Source organism: Osmerus mordax, chromosome 8 (assembly GCF_038355195.1).
Source record: "Osmerus mordax isolate fOsmMor3 chromosome 8, fOsmMor3.pri, whole genome shotgun sequence".
In the NCBI taxonomy this organism is placed as follows: domain Eukaryota; kingdom Metazoa; phylum Chordata; class Actinopteri; order Osmeriformes; family Osmeridae; genus Osmerus; species Osmerus mordax.
Window position 1 is genome coordinate 11,815,586 of NC_090057.1, and position 24,509 is coordinate 11,840,094.

General features: G+C 42.7%; 3 protein-coding genes across 9 annotated transcripts; all 3 read left to right on the plus strand.

Annotated features, from left to right (window-relative positions):
- The first annotated feature begins 905 nt into the window (after window positions 1-905).
- On the plus strand, window positions 906-6,335 carry LOC136947390 (ankyrin repeat and SOCS box protein 2-like). Of its 3 annotated transcripts, XR_010877012.1 has the most exons (10): window positions 906-1,025; window positions 1,616-1,942; window positions 2,248-2,417; window positions 2,627-2,830; window positions 3,003-3,248; window positions 3,584-3,755; window positions 3,883-4,447; window positions 4,545-4,698; window positions 5,030-5,979; window positions 6,222-6,335. XR_010877012.1 is itself a non-coding variant. In XM_067241449.1 (9 exons), exons 2-9 carry the CDS (start codon window positions 1,623-1,625, stop codon window positions 5,167-5,169), a joined length of 1,971 nt encoding a protein of 656 aa, XP_067097550.1. In that variant the 5' UTR covers window positions 906-1,025; window positions 1,616-1,622; the 3' UTR covers window positions 5,170-6,335. The 3 variants fall into 3 exon arrangements, 2 of the variants coding, with proteins under 2 accessions (XP_067097550.1, XP_067097551.1); XM_067241449.1 differs by having other exon boundaries at window positions 5,030-6,335; XM_067241450.1 differs by having other exon boundaries at window positions 2,675-2,830; window positions 5,030-6,335.
- An 857-nt stretch (window positions 6,336-7,192) lies between these two features.
- asb2a.1 (ankyrin repeat and SOCS box containing 2a, tandem duplicate 1) lies at window positions 7,193-15,639 on the plus strand. 5 transcript variants are annotated; one of them, XM_067241445.1, is made up of 11 exons: window positions 7,193-7,337; window positions 8,751-9,080; window positions 10,236-10,343; window positions 10,697-10,866; window positions 11,091-11,246; window positions 11,681-11,926; window positions 12,271-12,442; window positions 12,932-12,979; window positions 13,554-14,127; window positions 14,337-14,490; window positions 14,625-15,639. In XM_067241445.1, the coding sequence occupies exons 2-11, from the start codon at window positions 8,785-8,787 to the stop codon at window positions 14,777-14,779; spliced, it is 2,079 nt and encodes a 692-aa protein (XP_067097546.1). In that variant the 5' UTR covers window positions 7,193-7,337; window positions 8,751-8,784; the 3' UTR covers window positions 14,780-15,639. The 5 variants fall into 5 exon arrangements, with proteins under 5 accessions (XP_067097546.1, XP_067097545.1, XP_067097548.1 ...); XM_067241444.1 differs by having other exon boundaries at window positions 8,778-9,080; XM_067241446.1 differs by lacking the exon at window positions 7,193-7,337 and adding an exon at window positions 7,689-7,705 and having other exon boundaries at window positions 8,778-9,080.
- A 943-nt stretch (window positions 15,640-16,582) lies between these two features.
- On the plus strand, window positions 16,583-21,986 carry LOC136947391 (ankyrin repeat and SOCS box protein 2-like). Its single transcript, XM_067241451.1, has 9 exons — window positions 16,583-16,676; window positions 18,112-18,254; window positions 18,553-18,719; window positions 18,941-19,096; window positions 19,220-19,465; window positions 19,686-19,857; window positions 19,949-20,504; window positions 20,834-20,987; window positions 21,209-21,986. Exons 2-9 carry the CDS (start codon window positions 18,118-18,120, stop codon window positions 21,337-21,339), a joined length of 1,719 nt encoding a protein of 572 aa, XP_067097552.1. The 5' UTR covers window positions 16,583-16,676; window positions 18,112-18,117; the 3' UTR covers window positions 21,340-21,986.
- The last annotated feature ends 2,523 nt before the right edge of the window (window positions 21,987-24,509 follow it).

Genomic DNA, 24,509 nt, shown 5'->3' on the forward strand with positions numbered 1-24,509 from the left:
AAATTGAGAACATGAGCTATCTAAGTGCCCCCTGAAGGTATATACATTCTGGCTAGAATGATGTGGCACAGTGCAATTGGTAGAAAAGTGGATACATCCAAAGTTGCGCAATTGACACTGAGGTTTTGGAGCCACCTTGGGTGTTCTGTTGTGAGTTGTGCCTAGTTCCTGTTCAATAACTGCGGCTCGTCTGACAGGTTTAGCTCCCTGCTCACTAGATAGGAGCAATCCATATTCCTATGAGCACTGAAATGCTCAAGGTGTCCACCAAGACACTGGCATCACAGGGTACGTTGGGGTCATCTAGTACATTGAAACAGATACAAACATACGTCTTAAAATAGAGAGAAAGGGAATGTGAGCTTTAAATGACCCATGATTACGATGTCATGTTTGTGTCATGGAATTCAGTGCTCTAATACATGATACTTCCAAAGTTGTACATTTGGTTTTATCTGCAGAACTGACGTAAGTTTACTCGTGCATATTGGTCTTTGACAGTGTAAAAGGAGTGCACATTTCCTACATTCAGAAGGTGTTAAGTTTTTGTTGTTGTGCAATTTTCGTTTTGCTACTTTTCTGTCAAACCTTTACATGACATTGGCATCGAATAAAAACTTTTTTTGCAAAAGTTTTACAAATGAACAACTGCCTTCCCCCGTAGTCTCGTTACATCGCTGTACAGAAAAAACATAAACACGACGAACAGCAGCTGACAGGGAGTTCCCATCTGGCACGAGAGATCAACTTTTACTCTCACTCGGAAAATTGGAAGGATCAGCATCTTCTATCTCATGCCCGACAAACGATGTTCCTTTCACCAAGTGTGACACAAGCAAAACTAGGTAGGTGAAATCAAACCCCTTTGGAAGATGACATATTCAGTGGAACTGCTGCCTTCCTTCACTCAACAGAAAGAGCACACACAGTCAAGGACGTTTTAAATCTTTTATTACCTCACACCTATATACAAGGATTGTATTCTACTCATGCCAAGGTCGTTTGACTGCACATGAAGAGAAAATGTGAGTACATAATACATATTCGATTCCTTGTGCATCAGTCTGCAGCTGTTGGACTTTGAAGTTCTCTTAAAAAGTGTTACAATCTTACTCCAACAAAATACTGAACATGTCATAAAAGTATAATACATTTTAAATGTTTTCCAACACAAAACTACAACACTTTTGTTTAAGTAAACATTAAATGTACTATTGTTAAGGAAATTCATAATAAACACTGTAAACAATTGGGTACTGTCAATCAAAAGGCTTATAATTAATATCTTGTATTCATATACTGTATAGAGTACATTTCCTGGAATTAAAACTTCTGTTAAAACAGCTATATGCATAAATATGTACTTCCACCTCTGAAAGTCATGTTCAGTAAAAAAGTGTACATGGATCTAAATGAAAGAAATGATTGTAATCATAACAAAAGCCTGTTAAAATGTATTTCTAAAACCTGTGAACCTCGTAACTATGTATTTTCAAATGGCTTATCCTGCTAACATTTACGTTCAGTCAATAAAATGTGTTCATTTCTTGCTTTTATCCCACCTTTCACATGCAAGTGGTATTAAGCAGTGAAACATGTATTTTGCTCAATCCAGATCCATCATGGCTGTAGCCAGAATGTACATACAGGACCGGGCAGGCCTCACTGCAAACCTCAACGACTACAGTCTCTACAGCGAACTATCTGACGATGAGCTGATGCAGCTGGCTATTGAACGCAGCCTCACTGAAAATCGCATCCCGACCAGTGCTGTCCAGAGGCAACCCGCTGTCGAGAATCAGCCAAACCGACGTGTTCGACTAAACAGTGAAACAAAATACAGTTACTACTTTGATACGAACAGTCCACCACCAGATTATGAACCAGAAAACAATGCAATGTTAATCCCATCGTCTGCAAACCCCGGACCATCACTTCCTCTGTAAGTGTTTCAACATTATCCCTCACCTACCTTGACAGAAAAGAGGTGTTTTAGAGCATGTTGTTGCAAGCATGGGGGGCAGTTGTGTTGTGCATGACTCATCACACTATAGAATTCACACAGGGAGCGTTGACACACAGGTCACCATTCCTATCTACTGTACATCAAGACAATGACCAATAAAATGACACCTAACTAGTGTTGTATTTGTAATCAGCATTTTGGAGGAAAAAAACAATTGGTTTAGGGTTTATAGGTTCTGTCACCTGAAATGTTATTTTCCTTCATCTTTCCCCAACCTGTAGAGACTACAGTCCTCTCATGTCACTGATCAAACATGGACAGATGAAGACTCTGCAAGAGATAGCAATAAGCAATCCCGGTGTTTTCATCAAACCATTCACTGACGGCTGGATAGCACTTCATGAGGCTGCCTATTATGGTCAAGAGGAATGTCTCAATCTCTTTTTAGACGGTAAAGTTGAAAGAAGAGCGATATTTTGGAAACAAACACCCAGTTGTCAGGGCTATATTTTTTTCCCAATCCAATTTCATTGTGAATCATTCATTAAAGGCTCATTACAGTACACTTATTGGACATTCCACTGAAACTGAAATGAAAATGAGTTACAAATACATGGAAATGATCCATATCGTTGACGTGAATCATCTTGTCGGCGAAAGGATGTGTCCCACATTCTCAAGAGAACCCTTCACTCATGGTTCCTGCAGTCAATCCGGAGGTGGTGAACCAGCGCAGTCTGACTGGACAGACCCCTCTCCACCTGGCCTGTTCTTCTACCCACGTGGCCTGCGTCAGGTGCCTTCTGCTGCGAGGAGCCGATCCAAACATCCCCAACACGCAGCGGGAAACTCCCCTCTACAGAGGTATTTTGATATGCTCTTTCACTGACTGTAATGACTCGGTGATTTAATGTACTCCTGGTAAGGTGCTGTCTTCTCCTGAAGTACAGCCATCATGTTTGTGGGCGTTCCCCTTTTTAGACCTTACTTATTCCAAATATTTGAAAACGTTTAAATGTTGATGCTCGATTTTTAGCATGCGCGAACGCAAGTGAGAAGATTGTGGAGATCCTTCTCAGTTTCGGGGCCACGGTGAACAAGGGTGTTCAGTATGAACAAACGCCTCTTCATGAGGCGGCCCGGTTGGGCCATCAGAAGATATGTAGGAAGCTGTTGAAGGCCGGTGCCAAGATTGATGGATCTGATGTGAACGGGATCAAACCTTTCTTTACTGCAGCCCAGAATGGCCAAACAGACATCTTAACCTTTCTGATAGAAAATGGTGAGTGCGACACAGATTTACACATACTTTATATACAAAATCTCATTACAATTGTAATTATTTATCGACAGTATTTTGAAACCAAGTAACTATCTGTTGGATATATTGACTACAGATGTGATTTGCAGTCACATTGGAGTCTGTCCAGGGTTTACAAAGTCAATCTAGTATTCCCATCCCAGTGATGTCACAACCGATCTTATTTACTTATCTTTACAAATAATACATACATAAATGTGAAAGAATTTCAATGTATAAATTAGATATGGCATCTGTAGAAAGTATACCGTAGAGTATATCTGCATTCTTGTGTACAGTATGTGTTCCTATGAAAGGTGCTGACAAGAACTCCCAGGCAAGCGATGGGGCCACACCCCTTTACGAAGCTTCGAAGAATGGTTGTGAAGAAACTGTGAAGCTGCTTCTGGGTCTGAGAGCGGATGCAAATAAAGAAACCAAGTCTGGCATTTTGCCGATTCACATCGCTACCCGGAATGGACGTCCAAGGTGGGTAGTCATTGAGGCGTTTCCTTCAGTCATGGCCGTCAATCATTGCTCAAGGTGTTAATCCTGGTGGACTGTTTTGACTGTAAAGTGACTCTCTTTGCATAAAATGTGTGTATCCTTTCTCTAGTATCGTGCAAATGCTGATCTCTGCCACGAACATGACCAAAGTTAAGAAATGTGGCATTAGCCCCCTGCACATCGCAGCCGAATGCAACCAGGACAACATGCTGGAGATGCTGATAGAGGCTGACTTTGATGTGAACGTTCAGTTGTCCGACGATCAGTCCAAGATGTTTCAAGACAGGCGCACAACAGCCCTCTATTTCTCAGTCTACAACTGCAACGTAGAGGCAGCCACCATGCTTCTGGAGGCAGGAGCTAACCCAAACCTGGACACGGTCAACCCCCTTTTTGTTGCGGTTCGGCAGGGTCCCACCGAAATGATTCATTTACTGGTGGAGCACGGCGTTAACGTCAATGCACACAACCCCACTCAGCCGTCCACCTTCCCATTCGTGTTGGTGTTCTGTATGAAGTACCTGTCGACACTCAAGTATTTGTTGACCAGTGGCTGTGATGCCGTATCCTGCTTCGACTGCATGTATGGGAGCAGGCCGCACCCTCCTGTTCAAATAACGCAGAGCATCTATGACAGCCACAGCACCAACGGGTCGCCTACACGTTATTTCCAGGTAGGTTGATTCGTGACAATCGACTGCAGGTGCTCGTGGTCGGTGGGAGGGTCGAATGGTTTTTCGTTGGATTTTGATTGAAGTCCCTGATTCACAGTTCTGCGATGCCATGTCTGAGCCGTCTGTGCACCCCTGGACGAGAGAAATCCTATCTGTTCTCCTGGATTATGTGGGTCATGTACAACTGTGCTCCCGACTGCAGGAGCGCCTCGATAGTTGCGATGACTGGTCTGATGTTAAGGACAAAGCAAGTAAGTGATAGAAGGGTGGCTAATGTGGTACTTTTAATATGTGGTTGTACTAACCCTTATGAAGAAATACACATATTCATGTATTTTGTGTCGGATTAATATTAGGGGAAAGTATAGCTCAGTGGTTAGAGATTGAATTGCCGATCAAAAGGTCACAGGTAAAAATCCCCCACGTGCTGTGCGTTGCTTTGGAGAATGGCATTTGCTAAATAAAAATTCCAGATGATTTAATCAAGTCAAGCGGTGTCAAAATATTTGATCTCTTTAGCTTTCTTGTGCATATGATACCTGTCATGAATCACAAAAGTACAACAATGTCTTGTACTTCCAGTGTCACCCCGCCCATTGATGCACCTTTCCAGGATGATGATTCGACAGTTAATGGGAGCCCAAAGACTGAAGCACATCAACTCTTTGCCTCTTCCAGGAAGTCTAATCAAGTTCCTTAACTATGACATAAAAAATAATTAGATCTTTCATATGATGCGGTTAAATAACACATCATATCCAGATCAACAGACAAAAGCCAACAATAGTCTGTGCACATCTACATGTCTGACTTTGATCAAAAACAAATTGTGAGTTTATATTTTGAAATTATTGTGTAAGACTGAGCAAATGTACTATTAAGGCAATATGTTTTTACAGGCTCAATAAAGTGTATGCTAAATAGTAAAAGTGACACTAGATCATTAATTGGTGGAACATACTGTATACAGATAGATAAGATGATGTCTTATGTCTAATGGTCCAGGAACATGCTCGAAATCTTGTTGTAACAAATCTTGGAATACCAACAGAATTGTCATCTTATACTTCTGTAATGATTGTATCAAACTACACAAATAACTTTATGTGGTCTTTTAAATTTTTGCATTTGTAAATAAAGCTTTGGGTATCTTGGGGGACTTTTTTTCACAAGGAAAACACATTTCAGCTTTGAAAATGGAACAAAAGAGTTCCCTTAGATCCGGAAAGAACGTGTTATGTAAAGCTACAAATACTAAGTTTCCTTTTATGCAAAAGTTCATGTTCCATGCCTGAATAAGTCAGTCCATGGCAGCAAAAGAATCCCTGTTACAAATGAAAGTATACCCTTCTTCTAAGCCAGTTATTTCACAAGCCTCTCAAAATGTTTTTGAAGAACTTGATGCTTCAGTCTGGAGGGTAAGACTATATTTAGGGAGCCATCCATCAAAAGAAGCCATGTGACAAAAGAACAGAACTCTTGATACTATCCATCAAATGAATGCAACTTGGTGGTTTGGTGCCACTGCAACTGTAATGACCATGATATTGCAATAAAACAATGGTGTCAGTACACAGACTGAGACCACATGACTCGCTTCACCTGTTCTCCGCCCATTGACTCTGTAAATACTGTAGACCCTGTCTTCTGCTCTGTTCCCTGACAAATCCTGACAGGATTTGTCCTGTGCCTTTCCAGTGTTTACCAGCAGTGTTATCCTCTTGTACAGACCCTTGCCTGTTATTTGACCCCCATTTTTTCCAGTTGTTTTTAGGATTCTGTTTTTGGCGTCTTGATCTTTTGAATGTCCCTGGATTCTGAGCCTGACTGCTTTGTTTGTACCGGTTTTCTGTGTGGAGTTCATTAAATCACCACTTTTTCACTTTGCCATGGTTACTCTGAGTGCTTCCTGCTCTGTCTCAAATGGAAGACTGCTTAAAACTACCAATTAAATTCCTTACATTTAGTTGCATAAATGAACACATCCACACAAGCAGATGTATTTGTAAGACAGATGGAACATGACATCATTTATCAAGCTGTGTGTAATTTCTCTTCTAACTGAACAAGCAGTGCACCACAACTAACTGAAAGTGTGAACGTTCTAACTGACCCTGAACTGTCAGCCAAAGTCTCACTGTGGCGTTTACTCCAGTTTTGTGGCATTCTAGAATCTAACCAGTGAGATATCAGCGGCCTTATGCCAAAAAGACAATGGGACCTGCTTGGAAGGAAAATAACACGTGCAGATTGTCCTGCCAATACAAAAGAAGAGGGTAACCTTGTCTGTAAACTTGAACCTTCTTCCAAGCATTTGATTGTCTAAAAATACTGAGCAGGCATTCTCCCTGTGCACCCCAGCTGGTTGTTAATGGATTGTGCTGTAACTCGACACAAGATCACTGACATAAAGCACAACTCGCAACCAGTGCAGCGCCGCCCATTTTATTAAAACAAGAGCTAATATTTAAGTACTGAACTCTAGTGAAAAAACATACCAAGCTGTGATGAAGAATTAGCTCAGGAGGAATATACCAAGCAATAACATCATGTAAGTCTTTACAAGAACCTACCATGCCTTCATGTCCTTTGCCAATTCCAATGCATGGTTTTGTGAAATGTGAACTCCCATCTCCCCCCAGGAGCAAGACGCACTAAGGCAGAGGTGGAGGGGAAGGCGGAGAAAACTTGGACCACTACCCTGGGGGTATCATGTGCAGCCTCCAGAAATATAACATCAACAGTGGCGCAGAGGGCAAGCGGTCTTAGAAACGCAAACCTCTGCTGACGAAGTACTATTGGAGGAGCAGTCACACACAGGAGGGATTAACCTCAAGGGGCAAGACTCTAAGCTGTGACTTTGGAGAACAATAGGGAAGGATCAGGAAAGGTAAGAATCTAATTCATCTCAATTTCCACTTCTTTGTGAATGATTCTGCAATACCGCAGCATGCATAAACCGTTTTTTTTCGAGCAGGGTTATTCTTCTTGGAGTATTTTACAGTAGATGTGCACAATATATGCCCCTATTGCAAATTTATAATTTAATATGAATGCAAGTTGAGACATTTAAGTCATCCATGCATTGCCATAACTAACTTTATTACTATATTTGAATTATAGTCTCTCTTTTGTAAATTCATATTTAGTGTTCATTATCCACAATGGAATATACTCGCAACTTCAGTGGAGAGTAATGTTGTGACTTAAGTCCTACCTTTGTAGGTTCCGTCTGCCATTTGGACAGAATTTAAACCTGTGAGTAAACTGTTAAAGACAAATACTGCTCTTTGCTCTGTGACCCATGGGTGTTAGGTTTGCAGGGCTCTATTTATATGCTGTGCTGTGCCTTTCAGGCCAAGGGATATGTGTAAGAGGACTTGAACCCAGTAGACTATCCAATGGGCCGGACTGAGTCCCACTACCTCATGGCTTCCAAAACATGTTTTAAGTTTCACAAATGATATGCTGCCCAGAAATAGGACGCCAGGGGGAATTTGAGGTGACTTCTGTGAAGGCTACAGTGTGCTAATACTTTAATTATTAAACATTGATTACTTTAATGAATATGGTGGAATGAATTGATGTACCAACAGTGAAAAGAACTCCCTGAACAGACAGAAAGTCTGCTGCATGAAATAAAGTATGTTTATTACTTTAAAAGCACTTTAAGCACCTACATAGTGTTATTCATTTGCAGTGCTTGTTTAATATTTTGTGGCAACACAGAATTACTGTAGTTGCAGTATTGTAGAAGTACTGCAACAAGTCTGGGCCTTTCAGTACTATTGGCAGCTTAATCCACTACAACCAACAGCAATGTTCAAACCCATTGCATCCCACCAGTCTAACATTCTGCCCAACAAGTTATTTTACATGATTGGCATGTCCTACATTTCCAAAGGTTGGCAAGCGCAAATAAGCATGTGCCTGAACAGTTGCACTCAGAAGTTTGGTACAATGTGATTTAAGTTCCCTGTGGCTAGAACAGGTAGTGCATAAACAATCAAGGCAAGATCAATCAAGGCAAGATCAATCAAGGCAAGATCAATCAAGGCAAGATCAATCAAGGCAAACCATCCTAATATAATTGCACAATGTGTAATAGTACAAACATAAATCGTGCTAAAATAAACATATGGATTGATATCTAAATCAGATGTACAGCTACAGTTCAGTGGCCAATACCCTTTCAATCTTTATAAATTACCGGTCTGTCCTACAGCAGAACAGACTAGTCTAACATGCAGCAATGCTCGGAGTGTACACCTCTTGAGTGTGAGTCGTATTTCCTGACATACAGGTTTCCTTCTCAACTTCATCACTTCAGATCCAACATGGCGGTAGCCAGCGTGTCCCTGCCTGGTGCACCGGGTCTCTCCCTCGGCTTTGATGACTACAGTCTCTACAGCAACCTGTCAGACGATGACCTGATGCAGCTGGCTATTGAACGCAGCCTCAGCGATGCCCACACTGCCGGTTCAACGCTTGAGTTGAACACAACGCCCATGGTCCAGAACAGGACCAATCCACCTGCAAGGCAGCTGAATCCTCCCCTCCCTGCAAGGCAGCTCAATCCACCTGTGGCCCCTCAACTTTGCAGTCATAACCCCCCTGCCAATGTACTTAATTCGTACGTGTCGCTTCCCATGAGAAAAATATTTCTAACACTGGTATACTGTATTTTTATCCTTAGTCGCACATTCATTTTCATTTTAACATTTGCAGTGAACTGGCTAACTTTCAGTAGACTGTTAATGGTTACCAAACTAGATTTACATTTTACATTTACATTTTACATTTAGTCGTTTAGCAAACGCTCTTATCCAGAGCGACTTACAGTAAGTACAGGGACATTCTCCCCGTGGCAAGTAGGGTGAAGTGCCTTGCCCGGGGACACAACGTAATTTGTCGCAGCCAGAATCGAACCGCAAACCTTCTGATTGGTAGCCCGATTCCCTAACCGCTCATCCATCTGACCCCCAGATCAAATGAAATCATGGCATGGTTAGAAGGGTTGCCAATGACACGTTTATTTTCTGCAGCGCATTTCACCCGTTCTTGTGAGAAAGCAAATGCAGTGCATCTGCATCTAAAAATGTTGGTTTGATCCCAGAGTTATCTATCCATATGTAATTCTTATGTCCAACATTGTTTACAGATGAATGCATGAGAAAGGCTTTTTCAATCAATAATGAGGTCACTACTTGCACAGCGTTTTCAACGGCTCAGCTTGTGTGTTTACCTCGCTAACTGCTAGCTTGCTAGTTGTCAAGCTTCAAGTATCAGTTGCTGTTACTCGACACTTGTCTCCCTGGCTGGCTGGACTGTCTCAGCGAGCCACATGATGACCACCTGTTCCAAGTTCTCTTGGTGGCACTTGCCCCTGGCCAGCAAGCATTTTGGGACTGTGTCCAATGGCTTCTACGCACTTTCTTGGAGGTTCATATGCCACTACAGGAGGGAAATAAATATGCAGAATCCCAATGCTTTATCTTTAGTTTAGCTTAGAATTTCTGGATAATATCATCATCTATTATGTTATTCAACATCATATTTTCATAATTTTACTAAATTAAAACACAGCAGAAGACTGGAAACCATGATGTAAATAGGATTGTAGGATTGGTGTTAGGATTGCTAAAGAACATTGCACTTTATGCATATCAGCAGGGCAATTAGGTTACTGTAGGAATGAACTGGCAGTTAGTTAACAGTTGGAAATTCATTATCTGAAGAGATTAAATCCAAGAATATGACTAAATAAATCTAACTTCTCCTGTAGCAGGAATGCATTAGACGGCGACGTGAGTCACTTTATCACGGGCAACGGAAAGCGCATGGTTGGATATCGCCGATACGATGGGACCCTTCAGGTCGCACCTGAACCAGAGGAGTGAGTTCTGCCCCTTCAGGCGCTTCATTAGCAAACAGCCATATCTTAATAGCAATGTGCAGTTTGAAAGGGTAAATATGCAGAAACATCATGTTTATGAAATTGTGTTGTTTTCACCCTCTTTCCATGTTGCAATCTTAGTAGGAAAAGGCATGTCCCAGTACAGTACATTCTAACAATAAAACATACACATTTAATCATAATAAATAATCATTTAATGACCACATTTGTTCAACTGAGTTTCGTCCCCTGACAATCGGCATGACAATCTGAACTTTCTTCAGATTGCTGTGTGTGATCTACAGAATACTAGGTCAAGAGGCAAATGGATGATGAATATGTTTTCCTATTAGAGAATTGCAACCCCTTATCAAAGCAATATATGATGGAGATGCGGCTGCTGTTCGAGAAATGGTTAAACGACCCAGCAACAGTTGGCTGGTGGCTAGCAAGCACGGGTGGCTACCAATACACGAGGCTGCATATTTTGGTCAAACCCAATGCCTCAGGATCCTCCTGGTAGGTAAGTGTACTACACTAAGGACATGAGTTTGGGTCCACCTCCTGTAGAATAGACATTTTGAAATCACTTGGAGCTGCATATGATAACATGTTTTTGTTTTTGTAGAATACCCCACTCTACTAGTTTCTTTTGGGGTGCAATGGCTTTACTTGATGGCCAGTGGTGCTTCTAAGGTATTCTTTGCAATGTTTATTTCTCTTCTACGCATGTCATCACTCCACAAGCACAACCCGGTATGATAAACAAACGCACCCTGAAAGATCAGACCGCCCTCGTCTTGGCGGTTGGCAGAGATCATGTGGATTGTGTGAAGGCACTGCTGGAGAGAGGGGCCGACACAGAAGTGATGAACCAAAACCGGGAGACAGCATTGTACAAAGGTGGATGTCACACTGCACTACACACTGCACTACACACTGCACTACACACTGCATTACAAACTGCACTACACACTGCATTACACACAGCCTTTACAAAACCTTAAGCCAAGAGTCCATCTTTTTGCTAACAGTGTAACATAGCCTTGTTTCTGTACAAACTGATGTGGAGTACTGCTAAAGACATCGGCATTTGACAAGAGTTGGTATTGGATTAGGTCATTGACAAACAGAAAGCTCTGGGGAAGGCATGCATACAATAGCACTGAACATGAAATGTTTACTGACTACAATGAAATGCCTACTAGGCTTAGGTTATAATTGAACGTGTACCGTAATACAGTAAACACGGAGAATGGGTGGACTAATACTAACAGTGGAGAAAGATCATGACTCTTGATTGGTCTTTAGACACAGACTCTATCACAATTCCACAGCTTGTGAGAGGGAAAACGCTGCGATTGTGGCTATGCTTTTGAACCACGGTGCCACGGTGAACAAGCAGTGTATCCAGGGATGGACAGCCCTCCACGAGGCCGTGGGTCACCACAGTGTGGAGATCTGTGAGATGCTGGTGAAGGCTGGAGCCAAGTTAAGTGCAACCAACATCTACGGCATCTCTCCTGTCTTCACTGCTGCTCAGAGTGGACGAGTTGAAACATTGGGCTTTCTCCTAAAAAATGGTACGTTATATTATGACCTATGCCTATTGTTGTTCCATACCAATCGTGCATAACGAGTTTGAGGATCTCAGCATGTGTGAGGTTTAAGCACTGGATGTTTCATGAACATTTATTACAGAATGTTGTCAAACGTCAAAGCTCCTGCTAAACGTGCACTCCACAAATATCCCGTTTACCTTTGTTCGAGAAGGGGTTTCGTTACATTTCCGCCAACTGAAAAGCATGGAGATATTCAGTTTCAGACGCGCCACACTCACCAAAACGATGTGTAGCACTTAGTGCGCAGCACCATGGCCGATGTTGCCACGGATGGAAGACGATGAAACGTGGCGCTGTATGTGTAGGTGCGGATGTGAACAGCCAGGCTGCCGATGGGGCCACGGCTCTGTACGAGGCAGCGAAGAACGGGCACGAGGACGTGGTGGAGCTCCTTATTTCTCGGGGCGCCGATGCCAACAGACCCGGAAAAACAGGACTGCTGCCTCTTCACATCGCTGCCCAGCGGGGGACTGATGGGTGAGTTTCTTTGGCTTGTGTTACATTTACATTTAGTCATTTAGCAGACGCTCTTATCCAGAGCGACTTACAGGTTCTCTAGGATTGTGGGAAACTAGTACCTGTGACTGAGAGTTTTTCTAATCATGGCCTACTTGGTTGTAAAATATTGAGGAACATAATTGTTGATTCATGTACAACTGCATTATTGGGGGTTTTCCATAAATTTTTCCTGCACATATACATGCAAACCAGATAAGCTCTTAATATTTTAGATTGAGTTGTATTGGTTGTATTGGATTCAACACAAGGGCAACACATGGGCAAATACAATTGTGAAATGATGTGTTTATTTGTTTGTATCTTAATGTATTTATATTATTCTTACTGTTCCAACAATATCAGTTTTGCTGTCATTAGACTTCCAACTAGATGATTCCACTCAAAAACATGAGTGAGGTTAGATTTCTTTTGAAGCAGGTATGTCTGATAATCTTGCATTATTTACAGAAAAAGTATCCTGACCTTTGAATGCCTCAATTATGACAAGTCCTTTAAGTAAGTGCCTTTGGCCAAAGGTTACTATGCCAGATACAAATTTAACAAAAAAGATAAAAAGTGATTTTATAAACCATTGCTTCTGAAGCGCATGGTTTGGCTGTACCATAACAACACTGTAATTCCATAACAGGCATTCGTCATGGCTTTGTCTGTCAACGTTTAGGTTGTATTATTATTGATGTGAGTGATTTATTTGTTTACACTCAATCAGTTGATTTAACATTCAAGGTTCAACCCATTACTTCCCATGTGTCTGCAAAAAATCTGTAGGCCTACTGCAACAGCAACAATCTATACATATCCAGGCCTATACATACAATCTATTTATAAAATCAAATAAATGTCTTCCATGTCTCAAAAGGTGGGTATAAATGTAACGTGTTCTTGTGTGATTGACTACTATTAGTAAACCTACACAACTTAATTTATGTGTGGAAATAGACCCTCAGACAATATGGTAATTCTCATTATTATTTTGTAATGTACCAAGTTTTCCAACTCTAACCATTAGAGAACTACCACTCAAACGAATGCCTCTTATTTCTCTCATTGCATCTCAAAATTATTTCAGCATTGTATCCATGCTGATCCCTTCAACCAGCAAAGCCAGAGTTCGCCGCACAGGTATTAGTCCCCTTCATCTGGCCGCCGAACGCAACAGGGACGAAGCCCTAGAAGCTCTGATCGAAGCTGGCTTCGACGTCAACGCCGAACTGTCGCTCGAGCGCTCCAAGATGTTTGAGGACCGACGCACTACGGTGCTCTACTTCGCTGTCATCAACAACAACATCGAAGCTGCAACCATGTTGCTGGAAGCCGGGGCGAATCCCAACATCGACACGTTCAACCCGCTGCTGGTGGCCGTCAGGCAGGGCTGCATCAGGACGGTCACCTTGCTGGTGGATTACGGAGCCAACGTCAACGCTTACATCCCCACCCACCCCACCTCCTTCCCAGCAGCCATCCTGTTCTGCATGAAGTACCTGTCCATGCTTAAGTACCTGATGGACAACGGCTGTGACGCCCTCTCCTGTTTCAACTGCGTCTATGGCAACGATCAACACCCGCCGATCAAAACCTTGCGCTCTGAGAGAGATGACTTGCGCTATGGGACAGACACTTCTGCCCCGAGAACCTGTGTTCAGGTGAGGACATGTCTTGCTTTGTTTTTGATTTGATAGATATGATAAACGCTCAGGCTCCATGTAAGATGTTTACTTTAGGATCCCATACAGTAAGGGTCCCCTGAACTCCCCTCCTCCCTTGACATCAATAAACTCACAGAACATAGCAATTACACACTTCATGTTTTTCATGAACAGCTTCATCTGTTGCCATTGGCTGTTTATTGCAGTTCTGTGAGATGATCTCCACTCCAGCGGTATGTCGGTGGGCTGGACCCATCATCGACGTGCTCCTGGACTATGTGGGTCACGTCAAGCTTTGTTCAAGACTTCTTGAGCACCTCGATAGCTATCCTGACTGGCAAGTCATTAAAGAGAAAGCAGGTGAGTGTCTTAAAACAGACTTTGAACAAATACTGCACAGTGCATGTTGTATGTGCAGATGTACAAGCAGCTAGGTAGTGATCCCGCGTTGACACAAGCTTAACATTGTGCCATTCTTGTCATTTTTCTTCCAGTGCCACCCCGTTCGCTAATGCAACTCTGCAGGGTCTATATCCGTCAGCAACTTGGAGTCAACAGACTGAAGCTTATCCATACACTTCCTCTCCCTGGAAGACTAGTAAAGTATATGAATCACGAGGAGCGCACACAAGACTTTGCACTGGAGTAGTTCAAAGTAGTTAGTAGGTATTAGTAGTTAACCACAGTAGCAGGAATGAATATTTAATTGAATTTGTGAATGAAATGTGTGCCACAGCAATGGGATTGTGGATGGGATTGTGGTTGTTTGTTCGAGTAAAGTGATTTTATAGGACTTGAAACAGTGGAGATAAAGTGACAAAGTAGTAGTAGCATTAGTGTGTTGGTGAGTAGGCCACAATATCGAAGACCTGCCTGCTGTGTAAATGTACAAGTAAATGGTTTCGTTTTTTTGTTGTTGCCTGAATACTTTGCAAGGCCTTGTACAAATATTTGAGTGGTTAAACTCAGTCCTTGCTATGAAAATCACTCTCCAACACTATTGAAGGCATCTTACGGTGTGTAGGTCTGTCTATGCAAGGATGTTTAGTATGAAATGAAAGCACAGTATTACAGTTCTGTTAGGGCATTTTAAATGCTTTTTGATGTACAAAATATGTACATAAAATATATTTTTTAAATGTTTGAAGTTTACAGTCTGGGTTCTGGACTGTTCTTTTAAGAATGTGTGAACAATTCAGAATGCTCTGGTAGGCCTATCAAATACAGGTTTACAGAATCGCACTGGTACAGTTTAAGTAGGCTAAACACCTTGTACTGTGCACCTTATACTGAGGTCAGGTTAAAGTGTTTTGTGTGATGAGAGAAGATGTCATGGGAGACGAAGATGTCATGTTTTCAGTTGTTGGTTTGTGAAAAATATACCACTTTTAATGTCCAAATTTTTGGACAACCTTCTATATTTTACTTTAAAATCCCACGGACTGACCACAATGTGTGTTGAAACCGGTAATTATCATATCATGTTTGGTTATAAAACAAATACAACTATTGAGTGGATCCACACATGACTCTTTCATTCAAATCATTGTCAAGAACATTCCAGTCATTGTTTGTGTCTTTTCCTGGAGGGTCCTATGAGTTCCTAGATATGTTTGAAAATTCTGGGTGAGTTTGCATTTCTGAGAAAATCCTGTTGAGGGAGCCAAAATACTATACATACAATTGATCTGAAAGCATGGTATCAGATTCAGGAAGAGACTGTCTAACTTAATAATCATCAAAACATCGGATCCATGCTTCTTTTCATAAATCTTGTGGAAAAAGCACATGGGACATTGTCCTAGGATGAATTACTGAACAGTTCTCCTTCACATTCTGAATGGAAATGAAACTTAATAGATGGCAACCCAAAGGAGACAAGAAGGGGTTTTCTTTGAGGGGGAAGATTGTTAAAGGTACAGTTACTCCCACACTAAAGCTGGTGGCCTCATTACTTGATTGTAAAGTATGCCTGGCATATTAACAGTCTGCAATTAATGCACATACCGTACTGTAGTTACCTTTCGGCTTTGTCCTTTTGCTATTGTTGAATACCTCATCCTTACATATACAGTGCAGTCTGTATGACTCTCATGCTATGTGCTGCAGTTTTACTTGGTAGAACTATCATACCACATCAACATAGCTAAGGTTATATTATCCCACTCTTACTGTTGTCATCTCACTCTTTGTAGCAAAAGTGTGTGTAACTCATGTGAAATGGAAACTTGCCGGTCTTAAAACCCACGCATATAACTGTGTAAAAGTTTTTCTACTTCTATCAAACAAATCCACGGGGGCTTTCCTGTGATGATTGACAGGTGAAAACATAAGACGGCTCGTCTTGCATGTGCACCTGTCATATATGATCCCTCCTGGAGTACAACCATCAGCCTTGGGAGAGTCTTGTTCCAGAACTGTGGTCTAGCCCGTCAGAGCTGAGAAACAGCAAAGGACACAGAGCCATAGGATCTACATGATCACACGCCTCTCTCCTGGGAGAATAGCACATTGGACTGCTCATTTCAACCGTCTGACGAGTTTGGGTAAGACATGCTCGGTTTATTCTGTCTTGCAGTGTTTTGCTCATTCAAAGTCAAATACAATTTGGATTGTTTCCTTTATTGTTTCATTTTATGTCCTTTGTGCTTCAGATCCTAAATGAACAATTTTAGATAACGCCCAAGGGAGATTCATGATGCTTATAGGAAAGATGGAACTATTTCAAATAGATTAAATACATGTCAACAGTATATGCCTTCACATCAAACTACTGAAATAATTATGTTTCTGTTTATATGGGTGTATTGTTTAGCGCACACACACCAAACGCTTGACATTAGAATGGACTGATTATAAATAAAATAAATGAAAGATAAAAAAGAACATTATGTCTGAATACTAAGATGATGCTCATGTTGTTTCTTCCTTTGCACCTGTTTCATCATCTTCTGAAGAGTTGGCAGTAAATCCTGTTTTAGAAGCCCTAAAAGTGTCCCACCATTACCTGAAGGAGGGGTTTTGGAATTCACACCCTCTGAACAGTAACCATGCAATGTTTTAACTGCCAAAGTCTCCTCCACTGGTCACAGTATATATTTACTCACAACAACATTCTTAAGGTGTGCCAGGGATTAGAGTGTCTACTTTAAGTTTCGAACTTCAAGTGCTTTTCTGGATGGACAAAGACAACCTGTAAGTGTCGGGAACAGCACATCCTCTGTGAGGAAGCGCTTTGCATCTTCGCAAAAGTGGAACCACTGCAGTGTGGATAAAAGCGGGCAAGAAAGATCCTTCTAAGACACTTGAGGGGGCTGGTTGTCTTCCAGCTCATGGCATAGGGTTGTGGTCGTTTTGTTCCCGCGTTGCCCAGCTAGACCCTAATTTTATCTTCCGAGGGTTGAAGAGTCAAGCATCTCCAGTGTCTGCGCTGCAGATTGGGATGCATGTGTGTTTTTCTCTCTGTGTGAAAGAGGCCCTCCACCAGCTGTATAGGATTAGTCACTTGGCACACAGTCAGTTATGAAAAATAGAGTTCTTACTGTAATAGGTCATTAGCCGTTCAATTGTGTGAGCTTACTTTGGCGATGTATTTTAGTGCATGCACGGCAGAGGTGCCTATGTAGGAGTGCAGCGGCACATGCGCTACAAGTTGCTTTAGCACCCAGCTACTGTAAAACGCATACATTTGAAAATGAATACAAGGTCTGTTGAGATTTCTGGTAGGGTGTCCTTGATGGCGTTTATTGGGTCTGGGATTTGAGTTTTAAAAGATGGGCTGAATACATTTGTATTGACTTGTTTTGTTGAGTTTATGTCCATTGTTCATTTCCATGATTAGAACGGAGTAAGTCAAGGGTATATTCAGTGTGTGGTGGTGTATGAACAATGGTGACATCAAGGTTGGTTTGTATTATAAAATGTAAACTGTGAAAGTGTAACCCAATCAACCGTTTTTGAACCGTTTTTATTTCGATACAGGAAATAATGAAACTTGATCCTCTCCGTAACGTACCTACATCGGAGGCCACCAGAAGCTACAGCTTCATCAGCGGTGAAGGAGAGCGCTGTGTGGCATGGAGGAGGTATGACGGGACGCTGTACGTCACCACCGAGGCTGAAGAGTAAGTGTGTCCGTCCCACGTGGCCCTCGGAAGGGTTTTCTTAACGTTATGAGCAGACCTATTTCGAAACACTTGACACGGGGTCACGTCTTTAAAGGTGCATTCTGCAAAACCCTCACCCTCCACAAACAACTACGATGACATTCACCAAAGATATTCAAATGTTTTTATTTGGTTTTAACCTCCGATCAATGTTTTATGGATGGGATTGTGGTCGATTCTGGATGACCGTAGAAAAACACTTCAAGAGTAAATCCACTATCCAACACGTCCAAAATAAACGTCCTTCTTCTCCTAGGTTTCTTGACCCGGTGGTCAAAGCCATTAAAACCAAATCTGTGGGCAGTCTGAGGGAGATGGTGAAGAGAGGCGCTCCCCTGACAGGGAGGAATAAGCTGGGGTGGTTACCTCTGCATGAGGCTGCGGTGCACGGCACAAAGGAATGCCTCGATATCTTACTTAAGGGTAAGCACCCTTCATTCTCTATTTCAAATGTGTTTTGAAGGAGGTCCATTGCAAGGTGTTTATTGTCCTCAAGACATTTAAACTGTAACATGTAATATGAAGGTGAATGTTATGTGACGGCAAGTGTAATATGTCATGCTAAATGAAGACAAATTTGATATCAACTCAGACTAGAAACTGATTGCACCCTTTTCTTATTGATTGCAAAATGTTGGATTCAGCCAATCCAGAGGTCATTGACAGATGCACACTGAAGCAACAGACCCCTCTCTTCCTGGCGGTGGTGGTTGACAATGTGATCTGTGTGCAGTCCCTTCTGGAAAGGGGAGCCAACCCCGACATTGCTGATAAGGACAAGGAAACCCCTCTCTACAAAGGTAAAGTTGGGATTGAATACGATACATTTTACATTGAGGATTGAGGATGACAATGACTCGTCAATTAAAACGACACCAATTCGGAGTAATCAAATCCCTTCTTCGATTCTATCTCCACTAAAGCTTGCGAAGGAGATAATTGTGAGATTGTGGCCCTGCTACTGGACTTTGGTGCCAGGGTGAACAAGCAGTGTATCCAGGGCTGGACAGCCCTCCACGAGGCCGTGAGTCGGAACAATGTGGAGATCTGTGAGACGCTGGTGAAGGCTGGAGCCAAGTTAAGTCCCGTCAACATCTACGGCATCTCTCCCCTCTTCGTGGCAGCCCAGAGTGGACACGTCCAAGCTTTGACTTTCCTCATGAACAATGGTAATAAGTAGTACAGAGGTTTGTTGACTTTAGCGAAAAGGGATAGGTCAGTGTCTATGTTGTAACATTGTCAATGGGGGATGGTTTTAGTTCAGAGGTAGAGCATTTGACTGCAAAAAAAATAAAAAATCCCCCCCCCCCTCCCCGTATGTCGCTTTGGATAAAAGCACCTGCTAAATGAATCAAACGTCACAATCCCATCTCGTCAATGTCAACACAGGTGCTGATATAAACTCCTGTGCCCATGATGGGGCCACAGCTCTCTATGAGGCGTGTAAGAATGGCCACGGGGACATTGTGGAGCTCTTGCTTTCTCAGAGAGCAGACGCAAACAAACCAACCAAAGCCGGCCTCATGCCCATTCATATCGCTGCTCAGCGCGGACACCATAAGTAAGCGTGGCGTTCCTCCAGATTTTAACATTGTTGCATGCCTGAAATGCTACGATTTACGGAACGGACTTCTTTTTTGTGTCCTGTCCAGGATTGTATCCATGCTCGTTCCTTTCACCTGCAAGTCTAAAGTCCGTCTCAGCGGCATCAGTCCCCTTCACCTGGCCGCCGAACACAACAACGACGACGCCCTGGAGATCCTGATCGCGGCCGGCTTCGACGTCGACGCCAGACTGTCCGAAGAGCGCTCCGCGATGCACCGGGACCGGCGCGTCACGGCGCTCTACTTCGCCGTCGCCAACGGCAACGTCGACGCGGCCGCCATGCTGCTGGAGGCCGCGGCTGACCCCAACCTGGACACCTTCAGCCCTTTACTGGTCGCCGTGCGGCAAGGCTGCATCCGGATGGCTTGTTTGCTGGTGGAGCACGGGGCGGACGTCAACGCCGACCTCCCGACCCGCACCACCTCTTTCCCTGCCACGGTCCTGTTCTGCATCAAGCACCTGTCCTTGCTCAAGTACCTGATGGATAACGGCTGCGACGCGACGGCCTGTTTCCAATGTGACCACGGCACCAAACCACACCCACCCATGAATACTGGTTCTAAGGATGACCTCGGTCTAAGCCATGAGGAGCCTGGAGTACAGGTCAGTCCATTGCTGGCTTTAAAGGGGTAGAACAGGGATAGGACAGTACTTAAAAGTGTTTATTGATGCATGGATACCAATGCAATACTGCAAACCATACGGATGAATCAACAGGAGGCCCAAAATGCCTTGACAGCTAAATGCTAAATCCTTTAACTTTTATTTATTCTGATCATTTCTTATCAATAATACATCTATTGAAACTGATCTCAATGCATTTAAAAGCAGTCTATACATTTTGTTAATGTCCATCCATGTACAAACGTCTAAGAGCCATCTGTCATCAAGGATTTGCTTTGCTACTGACCCTTCGCTCTCTGCCCTCTCAGTTCTGTGACATCATCTCCAGTCCCTCGGTCTGCCGCTGGGCAGGACCAATCATAGACGTGCTGCTAGACTATGTGGGGAACGTCCAGCTGTGCTCCAGACTCACTGAACATCTGGACAGCTATGAACACTGGGTGCACATAAAAGAAAAGTCAGGTTAGTAAATCCAGATCCTGAACCTGATTATTGTACTGGATGACATTTTTATACTGCATAAAAAGCACAACTGAAAGTACAGTATATCAAAGGATTTCTTAAGAAAATGCATATGGAGTTTCATTTGGCATGAATTTCTTGATCGATCCTTCCAAATAGATTATGGATACATGTTATTTTTTGTTTCTTTTTCCATAAAATGGTCTCTTTGTGGTTTTCAGTGCCTCCGAGTAGTTTGAGGCAGCAGTGCAGGCTGAAGATTCGACAGCAAGTGGGAATCAAAAGACTGAAGAGCATAGTCACCCTGCCTCTTCCCCCACGACTGATCAACTTTCTGAACCATGATGAATAGCTCTGGAAGTCACCCTGGGGTTTCAACTCTGTTCTGAAATCGGAGGAATCGGAGGAATTTACAGTACCGTACTGTAAAGTATTCATAATTGGTCGTTGTCGCATAAATTGGATCAATTCATGGTTGTTTCTCGATAGTAAATTATTGCATGCTTTCTTAAGTGGCCTGGCATGATGTTTTCCACATGGGGGGATCATTACATAAGGGGGATTTTATAGGAAGCACCTGCATTACATATCCAGCACATTTACATCCACTCAAAGACAAACAAACAGATGCCTACATCCCTCTAAATCTCCGTAGCCCCTTCTCTATTCCATTTCAACAACAGTGCCATGTGTTTTTAATGCAACACTTCCTGTGACCTCTGACCTTCAGTCCCTTTCAAGTCCCTGCACCTGCCTCCCTGGGCCAGGTCGTTCAGAAGGTCACACGGACCAAGGGCTGCAGAGTGCTTGTAGGATGTGCTGGCTTTGCCAGTTATCAAGTTCCCCCCCATGTGGATACCTAAAAATACCTAGGTGTTAAGTTGCACTTGCTGGAGGACTGGATACATACACCACACATGCATACATATATACTGTCCATAGCCATCAGTCAGCCAGAATCGTACAATGCCACTAGGTGGTAATAAAGCTCCGTTGGAAACAAATACCAAATTGCCGTGTATGAGAACTATTCACTGCAGCTGTTGTGGTTTTCCAGACTTCTGTACGAAAAAATTGTAGTGACTGCAGTGGGATTAAATCAGAAACATGCATTGTTAACCAATTTGAAACTATGACTGCGTATTTTAGAATACACTCAGAACTGCTTTACAAGTCGGCAAAGCTGTCACAACAAAGATTCACTCAGAAAGTCATGGTTAGGTCCAGTACAGATATTTAAAACAAGGCATATGCACAACTACGGCACTGTAGGTAGGAAGGCATCTTATTGACTTTCTGAAACCCAACACAGACGAGGGCACTGGAACCAAAAAGCTTGTTTGGGTTTAATTAGCCAGACAAGGGGACTCCTTCTGGCCCTTCCCAAGCGAGAATCATCTCACGCTCACACCGCAGGCTGCTGTTCCCAGTCGGCCATTTGTTAAATTGGACAGCTTTCGAGAGGTCAGGGGAGAACATCCATTATATCTGAGTGTTCAAGGGAAATGCAGGAGCATATTGTTGTTTGTTGTGGTGAAGAGTGGACAAATAAAACGTACCAGCAAAAAAAAGCAGTCCGGCATGAGATACTCAATCACGCTCTCTCAACTGGGTGACTACACAGGTTTACAGCCATTCTGAGGTATTCAACACGAGGATGCCACACTGTGAAGAGATGCACATTCAGACCAAAATTGCTCACCAAATTCGAAGTAACTAAAGGAAAAACATTGATATAATTGCTTGGTAATACATATCGTGTTTGACAGATTTCCCTCTTTTTATTGACACTCACTCATCGTGTGTTCAGAGTTGTCCTCTAGCTGTCTAAGGAGTCTCCTAATAACTTACCGGGATTTGCTAACGGGTAGCCCGTAACCCAATAAGCGGGACAGACACTGGGTAAACAAAACGAGAATATGTCCTCAGAGGACTCCTCTCCTCTTCGGTGGAGGAACTGTTAGGAGCCATACGCCGCCATTACATCGGAGCTTGATTTCATTAGGCTTGATAAAGCCTACTTGTAAGATTTCATTTAGATCGTGGGGGCCATTCGTCTCACCATTCGTCTGGACGCAGAGGGAAGGAGACATTTGGGCCAGGCTATCTATTGAACGGAATCCGGGCCTCATCTTGTTACAGCCTCCTCTTGTCTGGTGCTATTTGCATCACATTGCAGCGCACCCTCTGTTCTGGCCTTTCCTTCATTGAGGTTTTGTGGTGGGGCTTTGCCTTTCGCCTTGTTTGCATATGCAACGTGATGGTCCTCAGACAGAAGTTGATATTTTACTCATTTATAGTCATGCTGACTATAAATGATTTAAACAAACAATGCTTTAAACTGGGTATTGAGGGCTGCAGTAGCACTCTAAACTGCTGATTGAGCTGCAGGAGCTATATTGAGATTTCGGAGATTAAACAGGCCTGCATTATTGACAAAAACTGTAGGTTTTTGTTCAAATGCATGTATACTTTTTGGGCAACACTTTACAATACGGTTACATTCTACCATGTAACTGCATAGTAATAATGCTGAAAACGTTGTAGGCACATTGGGATTGCTATGTTTTTTCAATTGTATGGGTAGAGGGATGTGAGGGGTAGATTGATGTTGTAAAGAGGCAGTTGAAGGTTGTGCAATATGTTAACATCTATTATACAGCCAGGAAAGCCCTACCATCCCCATACCAAGTTTCAAAAGGAAACCTTCAACTGAAAAAGTCAACAGGAAATAGTCAAATGAATGAAAGCCAACCCGATCGATTACAATTTTGCCATAAACAATGAATACAATATGAGTAAACAATTACAGTAGTCCACCGATAAGCACGATGTGTTTGTTACACATGAAGCAAACCTCTTAAAGACTGCCAAAGCAGTATGGCTCCTCACTTCTTTTCAGTTTACCAGGAGCAAGCTGTTTAGCTTTTTTTTTTGTGCCGAACCCTTTCATGGGAAATTAGACACTCCTCCCCTCATTTGCTCAACTATTTCCTGACGTCTTAATTAGAGAAAAGATATCCAGTAGGTATCTGAGTGGTTCATTTAAGGAAGTTATCGGTCTGTAAACAATTAGGACTTTACTACGCCGGCACTTTCCTCAAAGCCTGCGTCAGGGTCTTCTGGCATCGCATTAGCAATTACTTGCAATGAGTTGGCGGATTCTTCAAGACTTTGTTTAAAGCTTGTAGATAAAGAAAAAAAAGGGGGGGGGGGGGAATTTCCCCATCTCACTTTCAGAAACCAACAGCGATATCTTGAACTGCAGTCTGCAGCAAAAGCATGTAAACGTTAGGCCTAGTGCATTGCCTCATGATTAACCGTTAAGATGCACGGATGTTTAACTGACGAAGCCGCAAGCCAAGTGACAGAGAGGAGGCGGTGACTTGTCATTGTCAGGCAGTCTCCTGTCACCAATAAATGAACTGAAATGTCCTAAAACACATCCCATCACCTTTAATGCGGGAAGGTATGCAACAACCTATAGAATGAAGTCAAAATTGTCAACTGCATTCACTTTAT

Coding starts and splice junctions, on each gene's coding strand:
- LOC136947390 (XM_067241449.1), top strand. CDS start 1,623: ATGGCTGTAGCCAGAATGTACATACAGGACCGGGCAGGCCTCACTGCA. Junction 1,943..2,247: donor CCCGGACCATCACTTCCTCT/GTAAGTGTTTCA, acceptor CCCAACCTGTAG/AGACTACAGTCCTCTCATGT. Junction 3,756..3,882: donor ACCCGGAATGGACGTCCAAG/GTGGGTAGTCAT, acceptor TCCTTTCTCTAG/TATCGTGCAAATGCTGATCT.
- asb2a.1 (XM_067241445.1), top strand. CDS start 8,785: ATGGCGGTAGCCAGCGTGTCCCTGCCTGGTGCACCGGGTCTCTCCCTC. Junction 11,247..11,680: donor GGAGACAGCATTGTACAAAG/GTGGATGTCACA, acceptor ACAATTCCACAG/CTTGTGAGAGGGAAAACGCT. Junction 14,491..14,624: donor AGTCATTAAAGAGAAAGCAG/GTGAGTGTCTTA, acceptor TTTTTCTTCCAG/TGCCACCCCGTTCGCTAATG.
- LOC136947391 (XM_067241451.1), top strand. CDS start 18,118: ATGAAACTTGATCCTCTCCGTAACGTACCTACATCGGAGGCCACCAGA. Junction 18,720..18,940: donor CCTCGATATCTTACTTAAGG/GTAAGCACCCTT, acceptor TGTTGGATTCAG/CCAATCCAGAGGTCATTGAC. Junction 20,988..21,208: donor GCACATAAAAGAAAAGTCAG/GTTAGTAAATCC, acceptor TGTGGTTTTCAG/TGCCTCCGAGTAGTTTGAGG.